Source organism: Pseudophryne corroboree, chromosome 3 (genome assembly GCF_028390025.1).
Source record: "Pseudophryne corroboree isolate aPseCor3 chromosome 3, aPseCor3.hap2, whole genome shotgun sequence".
Taxonomy (NCBI): domain Eukaryota; kingdom Metazoa; phylum Chordata; class Amphibia; order Anura; family Myobatrachidae; genus Pseudophryne; species Pseudophryne corroboree.
Window position 1 is genome coordinate 678,654,391 of NC_086446.1, and position 22,405 is coordinate 678,676,795.

Sequence of the window (22,405 nt, forward strand, 5' to 3'; positions counted from 1 at the left end):
TGATATTTCACCGTGACCGGGCGGTTCTTACGACTCGTCCCGGATATTTACCTAAGGTGGTTTCCTCGTTCCACCTTAACCAGGAGATTGTGGTTCCGGCACTTGTTTCTCCTGATCTGTCTCCCAAAGAGAGGTCTTTGGATGTGGTACGGGCTCTCCGTATCTATGTGAAGAGAACTGCTTCTATTAGGAAATCTGATTCTCTCTTTGTACTGTTTGGATTTCACAAACGTGGCTGGCCTGCTCACAAGCAGACCCTGGCCAGATGGATTAGAATGGTGATTGCACATGCTTATGTGAAGGCTGGTCTGTCAGCTCCTGCTCACATTACGGCCCATTCTACTCGGTCTGTTGGACCTTCTTGGGCGGCCCGCCGTGGTGCGACCCTTGAACAATTGTGCAAGGCGGCTACGTGTTCCTCAGTGAACACGTTCATAAGGTTCTATGCCTTCGATACTGCCGCTTCCCAGGATGCTTCCTTTGGACGCTGGGTTCTTGTGCCCGCTACAGTGCGTCCCCTCCCATAAGGAACTGCTTTAGGACATCCCCATTGTCTATCCTTGTGGAGCCCAGTGTACTCCGCAGCAGAAAACGAGATTTATGGTAAGAACGTACATTTGTTAAATCTCTTTCTGAGAGGTACACTGGGCTCCACAAGGCGCCCACCCTGACGCACTTAGCTTCTTTGAGTTGGTATGGCATTAGCCGCTGACACTTCTCTTGTCGTGAGAGTGTGGTGTATGTGGCTACTAACTGTTGTAGTCTCTTTTCCTGCTACTGCATTGGGCTGGTTAACTAAAAACTGAGCTCCTGTGCAGGGAGGTGGGGTTATAGAGGAGGCGGCGCTGTGCTTTCTGGGAACAGTCAAAGCTTTGAGCCTGTTGGTGCCTCGGATCAAGATCCTACTCTACACCCCAATGTCTATCCTTGGGGAGCCCAGTGTACCTCGCAGAAAGAGATTTAACTAAGGTAAGTTCTTACCATAAATCTCGTTTTCTGCCTTTAGAGAGGCGCAGCGGTGGCAGGCACTTAAGTCGGAGAATGCTTGTTACTGCGACTAAAGACCCGGTTTAAGGTATGGTAACCGGCTTTCCCGACTAAGTGCAGGGCGCAAAGGGGGCAATTGAATAGTTCTGGGACCTCCCTGGCGCTGTTCAGATTGCGTTGAATTCTGTCAAGCCCATTCTGTGTACCTGATGCACTGCTCTAACTGCCACAACCAGGAATATTTGCTTTCCTGTTAATGTGTTGGAAACAGTTATGTTGATGTATTCTCTATACTAAACTTGTAGAACAGTTTGGACATTTTTGTAAATTGGTTGTTTTTCTGTGTTATTACAGATACAGAGCAAATCAGAGAGGCTTTACGAAGAGGCCTAGAAATAAACAGTAAACCAATCCTACCTCCAATTAGTACACAGCGTCAGAACGGCATGAACCACGACCGAGTGCCGTAAGTAGGCTTGTTAATGTAAGAGGGAATAAAAATGACCTTCAGTGCCAGAATTCATGGTAGCGCCCTGTCCTAAACTCAGACTGGATGATGTTTTTGTTGTTTTACCATAAAGTCGCTCCTGCAAGACTACAATAAACCAAGATGGGTTTTCTTTTCGTTTTTTTTCATGTTATCCAGATGCAGTTTTATTGTATGTTAAAGTGTATAAATCCTCAGAAATTATTTTAATTGTGTTTTGGCCAAGACTTTTGTTTATTTCTACTGGCAAATCTGCGATTTGCTCTAACAGTGGGCTTAATTCAGAGTTGATCGTAGCAGCAAATTTTTTGCAGTTGGGCAAAACCATATGCACTGCAGATGTGGCAGATATAACATATACAGAGAGAGTTAGATTTGGGTGGGTTATATTGTTTCTTTTTCATCCAATAGGGGCCACTGGAGTACTCTTGGGATATGGACGGTTTCCGTAGGAACAAGGCACTGAATATTAAAATTTAGAACTCTCCTCCCCTCCATATCCCAGAGTACCTCAGTGTTTTTTCTGTGCTTCTCGTAGCAACAGGGCTTGTGTGGAGCTTAACCACACCACTTTGAATAGGCGTTACCTTACGGTGGCGAAAAGTTGTTTGGTCCTGAATTGGACAAATGGATTGCTGAGGCCACGGGTGGTAAGTCTGTTTTCTTACCATTGCCTCCAACGGCGCCTAGGCGGAAATACTCTGGCTCGGCGTTCAAATCCTTTCGGCCTCAGCCCTTTCGACCACGGCCGGTAGACGAGGTCGAGGGCGTGGTTTCCAACAAACCAACGCCAGTCGTCAAGACGCTAAGGTCACCGACAAGCCAGTGGCATGACGGACTCCCAGCCCATCTTGGATCTCCAGTTGTGGGAGCACGCCTGCAGATGTTCCATTTGGCGTGGTTCCAGACGTCCACAGATGGGTGGATCCGCAATTTAGTGCTCAAAGGTTACAAAATAGAGTTCGACTGTCTCCCGCCACTGCGGTTTTTCACGACAGGACTGCCTGTGTCGGACGACAAACGGGCGGTTCTGCAACTTGCCATTCAGTCTCTGCTGGAGTCAGCAGTTTTGATTCCGGTCCCTGTACACCAACAGGGGCAGGGTTATTATTCCAGTCTGTTTGTGGTACCAAAGCCGGATTGCTCGGTCAGGCCAATATTGAACTTAAAGAGCCTCAATCAGTACGTCACTTACTACAGATTCAAGATGGAATCTCTGCGGTCGGTAATTGCAGGTTTAGAGCCACAGGAATTCATGATTGCGCTGGATCTCAAAGATGCGTATTTACACCTTCCGATTTGGCCACCTCATCAGAGGTTCTTGCGGTTTGCAATCCGGCAGAACCATTACCAGTTTCAGGCTCTACCGTTTGGCCTCTCGTCAGCGCCTCGGGTATTCACCAAAGTGATGTATGTGATGATAGCTCATCTCAGATCCCTGGGAGTGATAATAGTTCCGTACTTGGATGATCTGCTCATCAAAGCTCCGTCTCAACAGATGCTCCTCCAACATGCGTTGCTAACATACGATGTCCTAGTTCAGCACGGTTGGATTGTCAACTTCAAGAAATCACATCTGATTCCGTCTCAACGACTGCAATTCCTAGGTATGATTCTCGATACGGTAAATCAAAGAATTTACCTACCAGAACAGGAAGTACAGATCATTCGTCATCTGGTTCGATTGGTGCTCAAGCCACGCACAGTCTCTGTACATTTGTGCATTCGCCTCTTAGGCACAATGGTGGCGGCTTTCGAAGCGCTTCAGTTCGGGAGACTTCACTCACTTCCTTTTCAACTGGATGTGCTCGCACAGTGGTCGGGCTCGCATCTGCAGATTCACCACAGAGTGAGGTTGTCGCCACGGGCCAGGGTATCTCTACTCTGGTGGCTCAATGTACACAATCTGACCGCAGGGAAAAGGTTCGGCGCCTGGAATTGGATAATTCAAACGACTGACGCGAGTCTCAGAGGTTGGGGAGCTGTAGTTCAAAATTGTCAGCTCCAGGGTCTCTGGGCGGCTCACGAAAGATTGCTGTCTATAAATGCCCTGGAACTCCGGGCAATTTACAATGCGCTACGACAAGCAGTGCACATTCTTCGGTCTCAGCCTGTCCAGGTGCAGTCGGACAATGCGACGGCGGTCGCATACATCAACAAACAAGGAGGAAGCAGAAGCCGCATGGCAATGCGAGAAGTAGCTCGAATCCTCAATTGGGCCGAGCGTCACCAAGTGATGTTGTCAGCAGTGTTCATTCCGGGAGTGGACAACTGGGAGGCGGATTATCTCAGCCGTCGGGATTTTCATCCAGGAGAATGGGCATTACATCCAGAAGTGTTTCACATGTTGGCCCAGAGGTGGGGTTACCCTCAAGTGGACCTGATGGCATCTCGCCACAATCACCAAACGCCCCAGTATGTGTCCAGAACGCGAGATCCAAAGGCAGTGGCGGTGGATGCCCTCACCGTCGCGTGGCCGTACAGCCTCGTGTACCTGTTTCCACCGTTTCCGCTGCTCCCTCTGTTGCTAAAACGGATCAAAAGAGAGTCCGTCACAGTCATACTAGTGGCGCCTCATTGGCCTCGGAGAGCTTGGTTCTCGGATCTCCGAGGACTACTCGCAGACGAGCCTTGACCGCTCCCACTTCGTCCGGACCTGTTACAACAGGGTCTGTTCCTTTACCCCGATTTAGCGCAGCTGCGTTTGACGGGGTGGCTGTTGAGACTGCTCTCTTAAGGAGAGAGGGCATTCCAGAATCGGTTATACCAACCATGTTACGTGCTAGGAAGCCAGTTACGGCAGCTCATTATTACAGAATTTGGCGAGCCTATATAGGTTGGTGTGAGGATCGGAAGTTTCCGACATCATCCTTCAAGTTATCCCGTCTTTTGTTATTTCTACAGACGGGGTTAGATGGAGGACTGCGTTTATCTACACTAAAGGTGCAGGTATCTGCTTTGTCAATTTACTTTCAAAGACGATTGGCTCTATTGCCGTCTGTACACACTTTTCTGCAAGGTGTCCTCAGAGTACAGCCTCCATTCATTCCACCTACAGCGCCATGGGACTTGAATCTGTTTTTAGATTTCTTACAGTCTTCATATTTTGAACCCTTACACCGAGTGGATATTAAGTTTCTCACTTGGAAAACAATTTTCCTACTAGCCTTGGCTTCAGCAAGGCGTATTTCCGATTTGGGTGCCTTGTCATGCAAGCCACCGTATTTGGTGTTTCAGGATGACAGAGCGGATCTTCGGACGAATCCCGCTTTCCTACCAAAGGTAGTGTCATCCTTTCACATCAATCAACCAATAGTAGTTCCTGTGTTGACAGGAAATTCTGGAACCTTGGATGTGGTACGCGCATTACGCATTTGTGTCCCGAACGCCTACAGTTCGTAAGACGGATACGTTGTTTGTTCTGTATGATGCTGCCAAGATGGGTTGGCCAGCTTTTACAAGTTTGATACGTTTGCGGCATCAGCATCTAGCTTTGGCCGCCTAGTGTTACAGGTGCCAAACTGCTCTCCCGCCCACGGGGGAAGCTTTGGTACGTCCCAAGAGTACTCCAGTGACCCCTAGTGGATGAAAAAGAAAATAGGATTTTGGTACTTACCAGGTAAATCCTTTTCTTTGAATCCATAGGGGGCACTGGACGCCCACCCAGAGCAGTTTTACCTAGTTTGCGGTAAGTTCAGGGAATCGTATGGTAACACATTCTCACCGACTGGTTCAAGTTTCAAGTTCTATCGGTTATTGTGCCAACTGTTTAGTTGTCAGTCACGTTATGTGTCAACTTTATTGTTGTCCGTTCTGTTATATGTAATTCTCCATTGTCAACCTCTCTATCGCTCCTGTTCGGCTCAGTAAAAAACACTGAGGTACTCTGGGATATGGAGGGGAGGAGAGTTCTAAATTTTAATATTCAGTGCCTTGTTCCTACAGAAACCGTCCATATCCCAAGAGTACTCCAGTGCCCCCTATGGATTCAAAGAAAAGGATTTACCTGGTAAGTACCAAAATCCTATTTTCTGTGCAGGGTAAATACTGGCTGCTTTATTTGTACACTGCAATTTAGATTTCAGTTTGAACACACCCCACCCAAATCTAACTCTCTCTGCACATGTTACATCTGCTACACCTGCAGTGCACATGGGGGGTCATTCCGAGTTGATCGTAGCTGTGCTAAATTTAGCACCGCTACGATCGTCTTCCCAGACATGCGGGGGGACCCCAGCACAGGGCTAGTCCGCCCCGCATGCCAGTCCGCAACATCCCCCCCCCCCCCCTGCACAAGTACAAAAGTATCGCACAGCGGCCGCCATGCCGCCCCCCTCCCACCCAGCGACTGCCTCTGCCTGTCAATCAGGCAGAGGTGATCGCTAGATAACGACGGCCTTTGGCCGTCTGGCATGCGGCAACGCATGCGCAGTTCCGACCCAGTCGCTGCCCTGCGAACAACTGCAGCGTGCGATCGTGTCGGAATGACCCCCCCATGTGCACTGCAGAAGTGGCAGATATAACATGCAGAGAGAGTTAGATTTGGGTGGGGTGTGTTCAAACTGAAATCTAAATTGCATTGTAAAAATAAAGCAGCCAGTATTTAACCTGCACAGAAACAAAATATCCCACCCAAATCTAACTCTTCCTGCACATGTTATATCAGCCCCCCCCCCTGCAGTGCACATGGTTTTGCCCAACTGTACTGCTGTGATCAACTCTGAATTACCACTAGGATTCTTATTCAGAGACTTCCTGCCAAATCTAAATTGTGCAGAGCAGTAGCAATTCATTGCAGTACATTGCGGTACTGGTGCTGTCAGATGCAGCACATTGCGGTACTGGTGCTGTCAGGTGCAGCACATTGCAGTCCTGGTGCTGTCAGGTGCAGCACATTGCAGTCCTGGTGCTGTCAGGTGCAGCACATTGTGGGCCTGGTGCTGTCAGGTGCAGCACATTGCGGGCCTGGTGCTGTCAGGTGCAGCACATTGCGGGCCTGGTGCTGTCAGGTGCAGCACATTGCGGGCCTGGTGCTGTCAGGTGCAGCACATTGCGGTCCTGGTGCGGTCTGGTGCAGCACATTGCGGTCCTGATGCGGCACATTTCGGTCCAGGTGCAGCACATTGCGGTCCAGGTGCAGCACATTGCGGTCCAGGTGCAGCACATTGCGGTCCAGGTGCAGCACTGGTGCTGTCAGGTGCAGCACTGGTGCTGTCAGGTGCAGCACATTGCAACTAGGAGGAGATACGGGATCTTCAGAACACCTTTGTTCCCTTGTGACAGGAGGCGTTTTTTCCCCCTTCATTTCAGTGTGTCAGTGGCAGAGCAATTGAGCCTCATCAATGCTAGAGTTTTTTCCAGCTGGAACAGCTCTTGTAATAAAACTGTAACTGGTAGTCAAGACCAGTAACCTGTATACTGTGACTTGGCAATGAAAAGGGATAGGCGAGGGAGAACTGACTAGCAAAAATGTGTCATGCATTAGTCATTATATTTTGATATCACAATGGAATGCCACAAAATGCCCCTCAGCAGCTGTGTACCACTGAAAATCTAGAAAAAGGTTACCGACACGGAGTTGGCGCAAAATGGAACTAGTGGTTGACCCTTCTGTACAACTAGACTAATCTGCCCCTTTTTCTTGTTCCAGTTGTATTGCTGCTCACACTGAAATGTTTTGCAAAAATAGTTATATGTGTAAGGAATGACCACACGGTGCCCAGCGCCTTACCTCTGCCCATTTTCTGCTTCTCCGTAAACCTCTTTTCTCTGACGTCCTAGTGGATGCTGGGGACTCCGTCAGGACCATGGGGATTAGCGTCTCCGCAGGAGACGGGGCACAAAAATAAAGCTTTAGGATCAGGTGGTGTGCACTGGCTCCTCCCCCTATGACCCTCCTCCAAGCCTCAGTTAGGTTTTTGTGCCCGTCCGAGCAGGGTGCAATCTAGGTGGCTCTCCTAAAGAGCTGCTTAGAAAAAGTTTTTAGGTTTTTTTATTTTACAGTGAGTCCTGCTGGCAACAGGCTCACTGCAACGAGGGACTTAGGGGAGAAGAAGTGAACTCACCTGCGTGCAGGATGGATTGGCTTCTTAGGCTACTGGACACCATTAGCTCCAGAGGGATCGAACACAGGCCCAGCCATGGAGTCCGGTCCCGGAGCCGCGCCGCCGACCCCCTTGCAGATGCCGAAAAGTGAAGAGGTCCAGAAACCGGCGGCAGAAGACTTTTCAGTCTTCATGAGGTAGCGCACAGCACTGCAGCTGTGCGCCATTGTTGTCACACACTTCACACCAACGGTCACGGAGGGTGCAGGGCGCTGCAGGGGGCGCCCTGGGCAGCAATGAGAATACCTTGTTCTGGCTAAAAAATACATCACATATAGCCCCTGGGGCTATATGGATGTATTTAACCCCTGCCAGGTCTCACAAACTCCGGAGAAGAGCCCGCCGAAATAGGGGGCGGGGCCTATCTCCTCAGCACACAGCGCCATTTTCCTGCTCAGCTCCGCTGCGAGGAAGGCTCCCAGGACTCTCCCCTGCACTGCACTACAGAAACAGGGTAAAACAGAGAGGGGGGGGGCATTTTTTTGGCGTTTTTTGATATATATTAAGCTGCTATAAGGGAGACAACACTTCTATAGGGTTGTTCCTATATATTTATAGCGCTTGGGTGTGTGCTGGCAAACTCTCCCTCTGTCTCCCCAAAGGGCTAGTGGGGTCCTGTCTTCGATAAGAGCATTCCCTGTGTGTCGGTACGTGTGTGTCGACATGTATGAGGACGATGTTGGTGTGGAGGCGGAGCAATTGCCGGTAATGGTGATGTCACCCCCTAGGGAGTCGACACCGGAATGGATGGCTTTGTTTATGGAATTACGTGATAATGTCAGCACATTACAAAAATCAGTTGACGACATGAGACGGCCGGCAAACCAGTTAGTACCTGTACAGGCGTCTCAGACACCGTCAGGGGCTGTAAAACGCCCTTTACCTCAGTCGGTCGACACAGACCCAGACACGGACACCGAATCTAGTGTCGACGGTGAAGAAACAAACGTATTTTCCAGTAGGGCCACACGTTATATGATCACGGCAATGAAGGAGGCTTTGCATATCTCTGATACTGCATGTACCACAAAAAGGGGTATTATGTGGGGTCTGAAAAAACTACCTGTAGTTTTTCCTGAATCAGACGAATTGAATGAAGTGTGTGATGGAGCGTGGGTTAACCCCGATAGAAAACTGCTAATTTCAAAGAAGTTATTGGCATTATATCCTTTCCCGCCAGAGGTTAGGGCGCGCTGGGAAACACCCCCTAGGGTGGATAAGGCGCTCACACGCTTATCTAAACAAGTGGCGTTACCGTCTCCTGAAACGGCCGCCCTCAAGGATCCAGCGGATAGGAGGCTGGAAACTACCCTGAAAAGTATATACACTCATACTGGTGTTATACTGCGACCAGCCATCGCCTCTGCATGGATGTGCAGTGCTGGGGTGGTTTGGTCGGATTCCCTGACTGAAAATATTGATACCCTAGATAGGGACAGTATTTTATTGACTTTAGAGCAATTAAAGGATGCTTTTCTTTATATGCGAGATGCTCAGAGGGATATTTGCACTCTGGCATCGAGAGTAAGTGCGATGTCCATATCTGCCAGAAGAAGTTTATGGACGCGACAATGGTCAGGTGATGCGGATTCCAAACGGCATATGGAAGTATTGCCGTATAAGGGGGAGGAATTATTTGGGGTCGGTCTATCGGATTTGGTGGCCACGGCAACAGCCGGGAAATCCACCTTTTTACCTCAGGTCCCCTCCCAACAGAAAAAGACACCGTCTTTTCAGCCGCAGTCCTTTCGTTCCTATAGGAACAAGCGGGCGAAAGGACAGTCATATTTGCCCCGAGGCAAAGGAAAGGGTAAGAGAGTGCACCAAGCAGCTTCTTCCCAGGAGCAGAAGCCCCCCCGGCTTCTGCAAAGCCCTCAGCATGACGTTGGGGCTTTACAAGCGGACTCAGGGGCGGTGGGGGGTCGACTCAAGAATTTCAGCGCACAGTGGGCTCACTCACAGGTGGACCCCTGGATCCTGCAGATAGTATCTCAGGGTTACAGGTTAGAATTCGAGAAGTCTCCCCCTCGCCGGTTCCTAAAGTCTGCTCTGCCAACGTCTCCCTCAGACAGGGCGACGGTATTGGAAGCCATTCACAAGCTGTATTCTCAGCAGGTGATAGTCAAGGTACCCCTCCTACAACAGGGAAAGGGGTATTATTCCACACTATTTGTGGTACCGAAGCCGGACGGCTCGGTAAGACCTATTCTAAATCTGAAATCTTTGAACCTGTACATACAAAAATTCAAGTTCAAGATGGAGTCACTCAGAGCAGTGATAGCGAATCTGGAAGAAGGGGACTTTGTGGTGTCCCTGGACATAAAGGATGCTTACCTGCATGTCCCAATTTGCCCTTCACATCAAGGGTACCTCAGGTTCGTGGTGCAAAACTGTCATTATCAGTTTCAGACGCTGCCGTTTGGATTGTCCACGGCACCTCGGGTCTTTACCAAGGTAATGGCCGAAATGATGTTTCTTCTGCGAAGAAAAGGCGTATTAATTATCCCTTACTTGGACGATCTCCTGATAAGGGCAAGGTCCAGGGAACAGCTGGGGGACGTAGTAGCACTAACCCAAGTAGTGCTGCAACAGCACGGGTGGATTCTGAATTTTCCAAAATCTCAATTGACCCCGACGACACGTCTGCTGTTCCTGGGAATGATTCTGGACACGGTTCAGAAAAAGGTGTTTCTTCCGGAGGAGAAAGCCAGGGAGTTATCCGAACTTGTCAGGAACCTCCTAAAACCAGGGAAAGTGTCTGTGCATCAATGCACAAGAGTCCTGGGAAAGATGGTGGCTTCTTACGAAGCGATTCCATTCGGCAGATTCCACGCAAGAACTTTTCAGTGGGATCTGCTGGACAAATGGTCCGGATCACATCTGCAGATGCATCAGCGGATAACCTTATCGCCACGGACAAGAGTGTCTCTTCTGTGGTGGTTGCAAAGTGCTCATCTGTTAGAGGGCCGCAGATTCGGCATACAGGACTGGGTCCTGGTGACCACGGATGCCAGTCTGAGAGGCTGGGGAGCGGTCACACAGGGAAGAAACTTCCAGGGAGTATGGTCAAGCCTGGAGATGTCTCTTCACATAAATATACTGGAGCTAAGAGCGATTTACAATGCTCTAAGCCTGGCAAAACCCCTGCTTCAGGGTCAGCCGGTGTTGATCCAGTCGGACAACATCACGGCAGTCGCCCACGTAAACAGACAGGGCGGCACAAGAAGCAGGAGAGCAATGGCAGAAGCTGCAAGGATTCTTCGCTGGGCGGAAGATCATGTGATAGCACTGTCAGCAGTGTTCATTCCGGGAGTGGACAACTGGGAAGCAGACTTCCTCAGCAGACACGATCTACACCCGGGAGAGTGGGGACTTCATCCAGAAGTTTTCCACATGATTGTGAACCGTTGGGAAAAACCAAAGGTGGACATGATGGCGTCTCGCCTCAACAAAAAACTGGACAGGTATTGCGCCAGGTCAAGAGACCCTCAGGCAATAGCTGTGGACGCTCTGGTAACACCGTGGGTGTTCCAGTCAGTGTATGTGTTTCCTCCTCTGCCTCTCATACCAAAAATACTGAGAATTATACGGCAAAGGGGAGTAAGAACGATACTCGTGGCTCCGGATTGGCCAAGAAGAACTTGGTACCCGGAACTTCAGGAGATGCTCACGGAAGATCCGTGGCCTCTACCTCTGAGACGGGACCTGCTTCAGCAGGGACCGTGTCTATTCCAAGACTTACCGCGGCTGCGTTTGACGGCATGGCGGTTGAACGCCGAATTCTAAGGGAAAAAGGCATTCCGGAAGAGGTCATTCCTACACTGGTAAAAGCCAGGAAGAAGGTGACTGCACAACATTATCACCGCATTTGGAGAAAATATGTTGCGTGGTGTGAGGCCAGGAAGGCCCCCACGGAGGAATTTCAATTGGGTCGATTCCTACATTTCCTGCAAACAGGATTGTCTATGGGCCTCAAATTGGGGTCCATTAAGGTTCAAATTTCGGCCCTGTCGATTTTCTTCCAGAAATAATTGGCTTCAGTTCCTGAAGTCCAGACTTTTGTAAAAGGAGTACTACATATACAGCCCCCGGTTGTGCCCCCAGTGGCTCCGTGGGACCTTAATGTAGTTTTGGATTTTCTCAAATCCCATTGGTTTGAGCCACTCAAATCGGTGGATTTGAAATATCTTACATGGAAAGTAACCATGCTACTGGCCCTGGCTTCAGCCAGGAGAGTGTCAGAATTGGCGGCTTTATCGTATAAAAGCCCATATCTGATTTTCCATTCGGACAGGGCAGAACTGCGGACGCGTCCTCATTTTCTGCCTAAGGTGGTGTCAGCGTTTCACCTGAACCAGCCTATTGTGGTGCCTGCGGCTACTAACGATTTGGAGGATTCCAAGTTGCTGGACGTTGTCAGGGCATTGAAAATATATATTTCAAGGACGGCTGGAGTCAGGAAATCTGACTCGCTGTTTATACTGTATGCACCCAACAAGCTGGGTGCTCCTGCTTCTAAGCAGACGATTGCTCGTTGGATTTGTAGCACAATTCAACTTGCACATTCTGTGGCAGGCCTGCCACAGCCTAAATCTGTCAAGGCCCATTCCACAAGGAAGGTGGGCTCATCCTGGGCGGCTGCCCGAGGGGTCTCGGCATTACAACTCTGCCGAGCAGCTACGTGGTCGGGGGAGAACACGTTTGTAAAATTCTACAAATTTGATACCCTGGCTAAAGAGGACCTGGAGTTCTCTCATTCGGTGCTGCAGAGTCATCCGCACTCTCCCGCCCGTTTGGGAGCTTTGGTATAATCCCCATGGTCCTGACGGAGTCCCCAGCATCCACTAGGACGTCAGAGAAAATAAGATTTTACTTACCGATTAAATCTATTTCTCGTAGTCCGTAGTGGATGCTGGGCGCCCATCCCAAGTGCGGATTGTCTGCAATACTTGTACATAGTTATTGTTACAAAAAAATCGGGTTGTTATTGTTGTGAGCCGTCTGTTCAGAGGCTCCTACGTTTGTCATACTGTTAACTGGGTTCAGATCACAAGTTGTACGGTGTGATTGGTGTGGCTGGTTTGAGTCTTACCCGGGATTCAAAATCCTTCCTTATTGTGTACGCTCGTCCGGGCACAGTATCCTAACTGAGGCTTGGAGGAGGGTCATAGGGGGAGGAGCCAGTGCACACCACCTGATCCTAAAGCTTTATTTTTGTGCCCTGTCTCCTGCGGAGCCGCTAATCCCCATGGTCCTGACGGAGTCCCCAGCATCCACTACGGACTACGAGAAATAGATTTATCGGTAAGTAAAATCTTATTATTTGTTTCTTCAAATCTTGTTTTTGTAATTTGTAAATCACCTCCTATGAACACAGACATCAAGAAGAGTCAGGGTTATGCCACTGATACTCACAGCTGATGTTATAGCATCTACAAACCGCCATCTACTTTCCCCTAGTGCAGCCCAGGAGGAAGGGATGCCAGGGGGGCTGTATAAGTTCCTGTTGGAAGGATGTAGACCTGTTACTTGTTGACTCATTCACTGGGATTTGCTTGGTTCTCCAGTTGGTGAATTTTGGATGGTCCTCTCCTTTTTCTCTTATGCTCATTAATTATTTGGGTCCATATGCTTTTAGAGTTTAGTTTTTTTGCACTATTTTGCACTATGAATAGATGGCAGATTAGAACTCGGCTAAAAGAAATGCTGTTTCCCTAAAGATACTCTGTGCCTGGAGATCTGCCGTTGCTCAGTACCGCGTGTATGTGAATGTGGCAGATGGCATTGCGGCTGTGTGTATGTAGTTTTGCAGCTTGATCTTATAGTAGAAGTATGTTTCAGAGTAACATCGCTCTCTTTTCTAAGGAGCCGTAAAGATAGCTTGGAAAGTGAAAGTTCTGCAGCCATAATTCCTCATGAGTTAATACGCACGCGGCAACTAGAAAGCGTCCATCTCAAGTTCAACCAGGAGTCTGGAGCACTCATTCCACTTTGTTTAAGGTGAGTTGCATGCCAGATTGAATATGTATGAAAGACCCATGAGTAGCTGTCTTCAAAGCGACTTTAGTGGGAGATGTACTAAGCCGTGGAGAGAGCTAAAGCAGCAGTCAATCAGCTCCTAACTGTCATGTTACACAGACTGTGTTTAAAAAATGATAGGAGCTGTTTGATAGGTAGCTTTTCTCTCTTCAAGGCTTAGTACATCTACCCCTATGTCACCAAAATATTATAGCCCTGGGGCCAAATAGGAAGATGCTAGTAAATATTCCCCATCCTCCATTATAATTGTAACCTTCCTTTTGATTTCCCCTGCTTTTTTTTCTAGGGCAAACTCTTTCCCTTCTCCTTGTCCACACACAAGCCCTGCTCCACTGTTCTGTTGTCCACACACAAGCCATGCTCCACTGTTCTGTTGTCCACACACAAGCCCTGCTCCACTGTTCTGTTGTCCACACACAAGCCATGCTCCACTGTTCTGTTGTCCACACACAAGCCATGCTCCACTGTTCTGTTGTCCACACACAAGCCCTGCTCCACTGTTCTGTTGTCCACACACAAGCCCTGCTCCACTGTTCTGTTGTCCACACACAAGCCCTGCTCCACTGTTCTGTTGTCCACACACAAGCCCTGCTCCACTGTTCTGTTGTCCACACACAAGCCCTGCTCCACTGTTCTGTTGTCCACACACAAGCCCTGCTCCACTGTTCTGTTGTCCACACACAAGCCCTGCTCCACTGTTCTGTTGTCCACACACAAGCCCTGCTCCACTGTTCTGTTGTCCACACACAAGCCCTGCTCCACTGTTCTGTTGTCCACACACAAGCCCTGCTCCACTGTTCTGTTGTCCACACACAAGCCCTGCTCCACTGTTCTGTTGTCCACACACAAGCCCTGCTCCACTGTTCTGTTGTCCACACACAAGCCCTGCTCCACTGTTCTGTTGTCCACACACAAGCCCTGCTCCACTGTTCTGTTGTCCACACACAAGCCCTGCGCCCCTGTTCTGTTGTCCACACACAAGCCCTGCGCCCCTGTTCTGTTGTCCACACACAAGCCCTGCGCCCCTGTTCTGTTGTCCACACACAAGCCCTGCGCCCCTGTTTTGTTGTCTACACACAAGCCCTGAGCCCCTGTTTTGTTGTCCACACACAAGCCCTGCTCCCCTGTTATGTTGTCCACACACAATCCCTGCGCCCCTGTTTTGTTGTCCACACACAAGCCCTGCTCCCCTGTTTTGTTGTCCACACACAAGCCCTGCTCCCCTGTTTTGTTGTCCACACACAAGCCCTGCTCCCCTGTTTTGTTGTCCACACACAAGCCCTGCTCCCCTGTTTTGTTGTCCACACACAAGCCCTGAGCCCCTGTTTTGTTGTCCACACACAAGCCCTGAGCCCCTGTTCTGTTGTCCACACACAAGCCCTGCGCCTCTGTTTTGTTGTCCACACACAAGCCCTGCGCCCCTGTTCTGTTGTCTACACACACAAGCCCTGCGCCCCTGTTTTGTTGTCCACACACACAAGCCCTGCGCCCCTGTTTTGTTGTCCACACACACAAGCCCTGCGCCCCTGTTTTGTTGTCCACACACAAGCCCTGCGCCCCTGTTTTGTTGTCCACACACACAAGCCCTGCGCCCCTGTTTTGTTGTCCACACACAAGCCCTGCGCCCCTGTTTTGTTGTCCACACACACAAGCCCTGCGCCCCTGTTTTGTTGTCCACACACACAAGCCCTGCGCCTCTGTTTTGTTGTCCACACACAAGCCCTGCGCCCCTGTTTTGTTGTCCACACACACAAGCCCTGCGCCCCTGTTTTGTTGTCCACACACACAAGCCCTGCGCCTCTGTTTTGTTGTCCACACACAAGCCCTGCGCCCCTGTTTTGTTGTCCACATACACAAGCCCTGCTCCACTGTTTTGTTGTCCACACACAATCCCTGCGCCCCTGTTTTGTTGTCCACACACAAGCCCTGCTCCCCTGTTTTGTTGTCCACACACAAGCCCTGCTCCCCTGTTTTGTTGTCCACACACAAGCCCTGCTCCTCTGTTTTGTTGTCCACACACAAGCCCTGCTCCCCTGTTTTGTTGTCCACACACAAGCCCTGCTCCCCTGTTTTGTTGTCCACACACAAGCCCTGCTCCCCTGTTTTGTTGTCCACACACAAGCCCTGAGCCCCTGTTCTGTTGTCCACACACAAGCCCTGCGCCTCTGTTTTGTTGTCCACACACAAGCCCTGCGCCCCTGTTTTGTTGTCAACACACACAAGCCCTGCGCCCCTGTTTTGTTGTCCACACACACAAGCCCTGCGCCCCTGTTTTGTTGTCCACACACAAGCCCTGCGCCCCTGTTTTGTTGTCCACATACACAAGCCCTGCGCCCCTGTTTTGTTGTCCACACACACAAGCCCTGCGCCTCTGTTTTGTTGTCCACACACAAGCCCTGCGCCCCTGTTTTGTTGTCCACATACACAAGCCCTGCGCCCCTGTTTTGTTGTCCACATACACAAGCCCTGCGCCCCTGTTTTGTTGTCCACGCACAAGCCCTGCGCCTCTGTTTTGTTGTCCACACACAAGCCCTGCGCCCCTGTTTTGTTGTCCACACACAAGCCCTGCGCCCCTCTTTTGTTGTCCACACACAAGCCCTGCGCCCCTGTTTTGTTGTCCACACACACAAGCCCTGCGCCCCTGTTTTGTTGTCCACACACAAGCCCTGCGCCCCTCTTTTGTTGTCCACACACAAGCCCTGCGCCCCTGTTTTGTTGTCCACACACAAGCCCATGTGAATGGGACATGAAAGGGAGAGACAGAGCAGAATATTTGCTAGACTGCCTTATGCTGAGTGGAAGTTACACCAGTTTATGTACAGTAAATTGCTTTTGCTTACAAAGAGGTTTCGTACATATGTGGGAATGCAGACTGCTCACATCTACCTGCAAATCCTTACACCTGGAGAGGCGGAATAGAGAGGGAGCTTCAAACGCAACCAGAGTGCAGCAAATTCGGACAGCAGAGATGCCAATTAGCGGGGTTGTCTCTTGTGGATTCCTGGAGTCTGGTGCAAATATTCTGACGATTACTTGTAAAATGTAAAAACCAGTTACTCTGCTAGGATCTGTAGTTCACCCTGTTAAAAAAACATTAAATGTAAAATAAGCACACTAACACTGTGTAAAAAGTCCTTTATTAAACATTTTTTGTCACCTTATTCCTTGAGGGGATTTTTTTTTTTATCTGCCAGCATGTAAATCCCTTTGGGGAGTGGGGAGCAGACCTATAGGATGTTGTCCTGAGGAGCTTCTATTACAGGAGCCTTGTCAGATTTTATTTGCATGCGTTTCTTAGTATCGCGGCACATGCATGTGAACATGCGGACTGTTTTTTGGAGGCGTTCCAGCTATTTTACAGTTCCCTCTGCATATCTGAGTAATGATATCAAGTTCTAGCCTTTTGCTTGTAGTCTTATATGAATGAGCCCATCATCTGCCAGCCTTATCTAATACACATAAAACTAAATGATATCACTTTCTGAACTTTGTTTTTTTTCTGTTTAATCCAGAGGTAGATTATTACATGGACGGCACTTTACATACAAAAGTATTACTGGAGACACAGCCATCACGTTTGTGTCTACAGGGGTGGAGGGAGCATTTGCTACGGAGGAGCATCCATATGCAGCACATGGACCTTGGCTACAAGTGAGCAATCTTTTCAGTGCTTCAGCATCTAAGGCTAAAACATTGCAGCGTGCATGCCATTGCTGATTGTAAATACAGCAGTTAGTGTCACTTACACTTGTCATAGGCTATGCACCGAAGACTGTGGAGTAGTTATTTACAGCTCTGTTCCTGCAGTCTTTGCTTTAAAATCTAGCGTACATTGATCATGGTAGACCATTGTAACAGTCTTCATGTTAGGCATCTCTGTACTGTCTGTGCCAACATTTTCTGTTAAAAAAAAACTGGCTGCGTAGGTGATGGGCACTGATTGCTTACATACAACAGAGGCAGACACTTGTGAGCCCAGCCAGTGTTCTGGAGAGTGCAGATCACTAGAACCAAGTGACTGCAGAGATACATTGTGACCGAATTGTCATGAGGCAGTGGGTCTAACGAAACTTATGGCTGCAGTCCCCATGACTATTAATTCTGCCCTCCAAAAGGCAGTCTGTAGGTAAAGAGCTCTCTTTAATTATTTAGAGGTCTCATGTAACAGAAGATGTCTCTATGGCATTATACGGTTATTTGGAAGTTTTGTGCAGCTGAATTTTCGCTTCTAAAATCCACAGTGATACAAAATCTTCCCTTGCGGCAGAAAGTTAGATTAAATGCCAGTTTCATGGAAGACAGAGTAAGAGGCTGAAATCATTCTATCTCTGCAGATTTTGCTGACAGAAGAGCTTGTGGAAAGGATGCTGGAAGACTTAGAAGATTTAAGCTCTCCAGAGGAAGTAAGCCCTGTACTGTGTGTGTGGGGGAGTAAGGGTTGCACTGCGCTGCCAGGCTGCAGCCTTAGGCTTGTACTTCAAACATGAGAACTTACTGCAGTGTTCTGCACTCTGCAACAGGGTCACGCAGTCATTGTTCATTTATTAACCCAAGCTACAGACTCCTAAGCAATCTAGCTGGAGGTTGAGTACATAGAGAGGCGTTGGAAGGGGTCACTTCTTGTTGGTATGTAATAGCGGCTCAATAAGTGTATTTTTTTTCTGAACTATTATGTTATTGCTGAAGATGTTTAACATCATCACTCTACTGTTCTGTCAGCTTAAGCAGCTCTTTAATATGACCCAGCCATAAATATATGTATACTATGTCAGACGTTTAACATTACAAGCCAAGAAATGCCCGGAGTGCCATCACCATTACACCAGATAGAAATAAACACGCTGCAGTCTTACCACTAGCTTTGTACATTTTGTGAGTCTGATTTCAGTAGATTGCTTTTGACTGCTTTGAACTCTCTCTTCCTCCAGATGAAATTGCCAAAGGAGTATAGCTGGCCGGAAAAGAAGATAAAGATTTCCATTCTCCCAGACACAGTGTTTGATAGTCCGCTGCATTGAGGACAGGGCGATGGGACATATCTGCCATACAAGAGAAACTTAATGTACTCTCCAACGCTCAGCACCGTTTATTGCTGTAAACCAAAGGAAAGCAGTTACTGCACAATCATGGCCTATGAGACCGATCTGCACAGACGCTTGTGACATTTCAGCGCTGTTATAGATGATATGAGTATCCGCGCATATAGTACTCAGTGATTTAGAAGAACAATGTTCTGTTTAGTCTTGCAGGTCAGTTAGACAGTTACTGGTTTACTACATGATCACACGTGCCATTAATCTGGGTTTGAGCTTAGCCCCTGAATAACCGGTTAGTATTTGGGCTAATACTGTATTCCAGTCAGGTTGCATTTCCAGCATACATGGATTCCAATGCTACTTATGACACTGGAACCAGGTAGTGGTGACAATACTAACTACAGACCTGTTCCTCCGATGTATTTTGAATGACCACAGTGTTAAATTACAATAGGTTATGTTTTGTTTAAATAATATATAAAGTGAGCGTCGTGTGGCAAATAGGGGTCTTTTATCAGTATTTTTCCACTTTGTTCTAATCATGGTTAGATTTCTATTTAATAACACTGTTCTCTAGTACTTGCCATTTGCAGTAGAGATCACTTTTCTCAATATGTTTTATTATAAAAAAAAAAAAGAAAGCTTCAAGACTTTTTTTTTTTCTTCATTTTATTTTTTGTAAATTGAAAAATGTGAGATCCATCGTGCATGAGGCGTCTGGGTGATGACTGTATCATGGTGGCGTGACGGGTAAGATGTACTGTACTCTGCTGGCTATTTGTGTGAATGTGATGACCCTGTAGCATGACACACAACAGGGTCTCTTCTCTTCCCCCTACAGCATCAGTCTGCTGCTTAGCAGAGCACATCTATTGCACAACTTGCTAATGTTTCATTTGCAGCAGGGAACTTAGTGGACTGTGTAATGTAAATTGTATACAGGTTAAGTGAGCGGACTAAAGCGGTTAATTATATATCCAACCCCCCACATGTCACCCTCCTAGGTTTTCCTATAATACTGTACACATATTCTAGAGTATCGCAGCTGTCCCTTTAGCCTTTAAGGAGGATATGTCTTTTCTTAAAATCCAACAGCTACCCTTTGCTCACTTGGTTAGTCAGCTGTGATGTAGAGTGACTCCACCAGGGGGCGATTATGAGTCATGCCCCGTGAGAGACATTTGGCAGTGACAGTTTGTGCTCTCTCAGGGGTAGAGGGTCACTTTTTAGGTCACGCTTGGTGCACAAGCTGTACATTTGAAAGGTTTTGCCTAATAATATGCATGTGATAAATGTCAGTGATCCCCCCTAAGAAGGTGGGGAATTTAGGAGTGTAGAACATGCCAACAAATGTCAGTTTTTATTTTTTAACATTAAATACACATTTTTGTGTTACGGGCAATGAACGGGCAATTCCCTGTTATACAGTTGACTGGCTCAGGTCATCAGCAAAATTCAACATGTCGGAAATTGGAAATCCTTGATTTGCGGATTCCAGCCCAAAAATGATCGGAATTGGGAGTCGGATTTTTAACATGCTAAATCTTGCTGATCATTGGAGTCTGCCGATTGGCAGCAGGGAATCTGCCCATAGATGTATGTCCTGCATTTCTACCAGTAGTCTTCATTACCTATAGGTATTATATTTTACTCTCCTAACTGAACCCTTTACATCTTGCTCAGTATCTGTTTTTCCTCCAACTCTAAGGGGTAAATTTAAATTTACTAAGATGGGAGTTCTATTTAAGATGGGATGTTGCCCATAGCAACCAACCAGATTCTACTTTTCATTTATCTAGCACCTTCTAGAAGATAATACCTGGAATCTGATTGGTTGCTATGGGCAGCATCCCATCTTAAATAGAACTCCCATCTTCGTAAATTTACCCCTAAGGGGTATATTCAATAAGAGTTGGATCCATTCCGACATACAGTTGTTGGAATGGATCCGACAACACCTATTCAATGGACGGCCAAATCCGACTGTCGGATTTGGCCGTACACAGGGTCCTGTCAGGCCGCTGCTGTCAGCAGCTGCGGGTGCGCTGACAAGAGCGGCCAGGGGAGCAGAGATCGGCGGCCGTAAGCGGGAGGAGCTGGCTGCCGGGGACATGTGTGGGGTGGCGGGGGGAGGCGCTGCAGGGTGAGAGGTGCTGCGGGGGGAGCAGAGATCGATGGCCAGCGGGAGGAGCTGGCTGCGGGGGAACATGTCTGCAGCGGGGGGAAGCGCTGCAGGGAGAGAGGTGCCTGGCCGTCCCTCTCTCCCTGCAGCGCCTTCCCTCGCCGCCGCAGACATGTTCCCCTGCAGCCAGCTCCTCCCGCTGGCCGTCGATCTCTGCGCCGCCCGCAGCACCGCGTCTCACCTCAATCCGACTCGTTTTCAAGTCTGATTGAGTTTGTCGGAAAGGGGGCCAAAACTTGTCGGAAAAAATCAGCCCCTATTGAATAGGTCGGAACCCCTTCCGACCTATTTCTGTCGGAAGCTGCCGTCTTTCCGGCAAGACGGCAGCTTCCGACAGTTATTGAATATACCCATAAATGTCTCTTCTTGTTTTGTAAAAATACATGACTATATTCTCTTACTATTTAAATCCAAATGCAAAAAAAACCAAAACCCTTACCCTCAAAATACAGCATTTCTGTTACATTGTCCCTCATTAGTTTAGGGTGTTAGTGCTAAAAAAAAATTTCTTAATCGATACACTATACACAGCTGCGGACATGTACTGTGTCCTGTATAAATATATACTCCAGGGACAATAAATGGGAATTAGTACTGTATTGTAGCTGTCCAAACAATGGACAGTGTCAGAGTATTGAAGCAGTTGAAAAAGTTATCCTGGGGGAGATTTATCCAAGCTTGGAGAGAGATAAAATGAAGCAAGAGAAACTATTATCCAATCAGCTACTGTCATCTTTTAAAATTACAGTTTGGAGCGGATTGGTTGTCTTTCTCCAAGCTTTAATAAATGCCCACTCCTCTGTTTCGATCTAGTAAACTGTAACGGGGGAGATGTACTAAGCCTTGGAGAGTGATAACGTGGAGAGAGCTAAAGTACCAACCAATCAGCTACTAACTGCCCTGTCACAGGCTGTGTTTGAAAATAGCAGCTAATTGATAGTTTATCTCTCCCCAGGGCCTAGTACATGTAGCCCTAAAATAGAAACATTTTTTAACCCACACATAAGAATATTTCGTAAGAGCACAGCATATACCAGTGTTGTAATCCCTAACATACATAAAAGGGACGTACATAGAACATCTCATGATGGCACTGAAGGTAATCTCTGCCTATGGAACACAGTCATGTGAAGTCTGTTCAGCAACTGCCATTAACCTACTAGTGAGAATATTCTGGAATAATGTTGCCCTCTAGTGGACAAAGATTATAACAGTACTTGTAGCTTTTAATTGTGTACGCTGAAAAATCATTACTAACTTTCCATAACATGACACTAGAAACTTTCTATAACATGACACTAGAAAAGCACAAATTGATCATGTGTTCCCCAATTCTGATCATGTGATGCTAACCTTCAATATAGTGTGTGCGCGTTTTGAGTGGGCTGAGCAAACGTTAATAAGTACATTTGCGCTGTAAGCATGACTTTAATACTACACTGTTACTGCAACGTTTGATACCATGTAAACTATCTATAAGAAAAGAGAGAAAAAATCGTTAGTATTTGTACAGTGCTGAAACATCTGATTGCGATATTTAAATAAAGGGTAAGATCGTTAGTTTAATCTT

General features: G+C 47.9%; 1 protein-coding gene across 3 annotated transcripts in view; it reads left to right on the forward strand.

The window, feature by feature from the left end:
* SUFU (SUFU negative regulator of hedgehog signaling) overlaps positions 1-19,978 on the forward strand; it is a 186,876-nt gene extending 166,898 nt beyond the window's left edge. For all 3 annotated transcript variants that reach the window (XM_063961924.1, XM_063961923.1, XM_063961922.1), the window contains exons 8-12: positions 1,342-1,453; positions 13,444-13,578; positions 17,130-17,268; positions 17,952-18,020; positions 18,546-19,978. In XM_063961924.1, the coding sequence (XP_063817994.1) occupies positions 1,342-1,453; positions 13,444-13,578; positions 17,130-17,268; positions 17,952-18,020; positions 18,546-18,635 (545 nt within the window). In that variant the 3' untranslated portion in view covers positions 18,636-19,978. The remainder of the gene's footprint in view (positions 1-1,341; positions 1,454-13,443; positions 13,579-17,129; positions 17,269-17,951; positions 18,021-18,545) is intronic.
* The last annotated feature ends 2,427 nt before the right edge of the window (positions 19,979-22,405 follow it).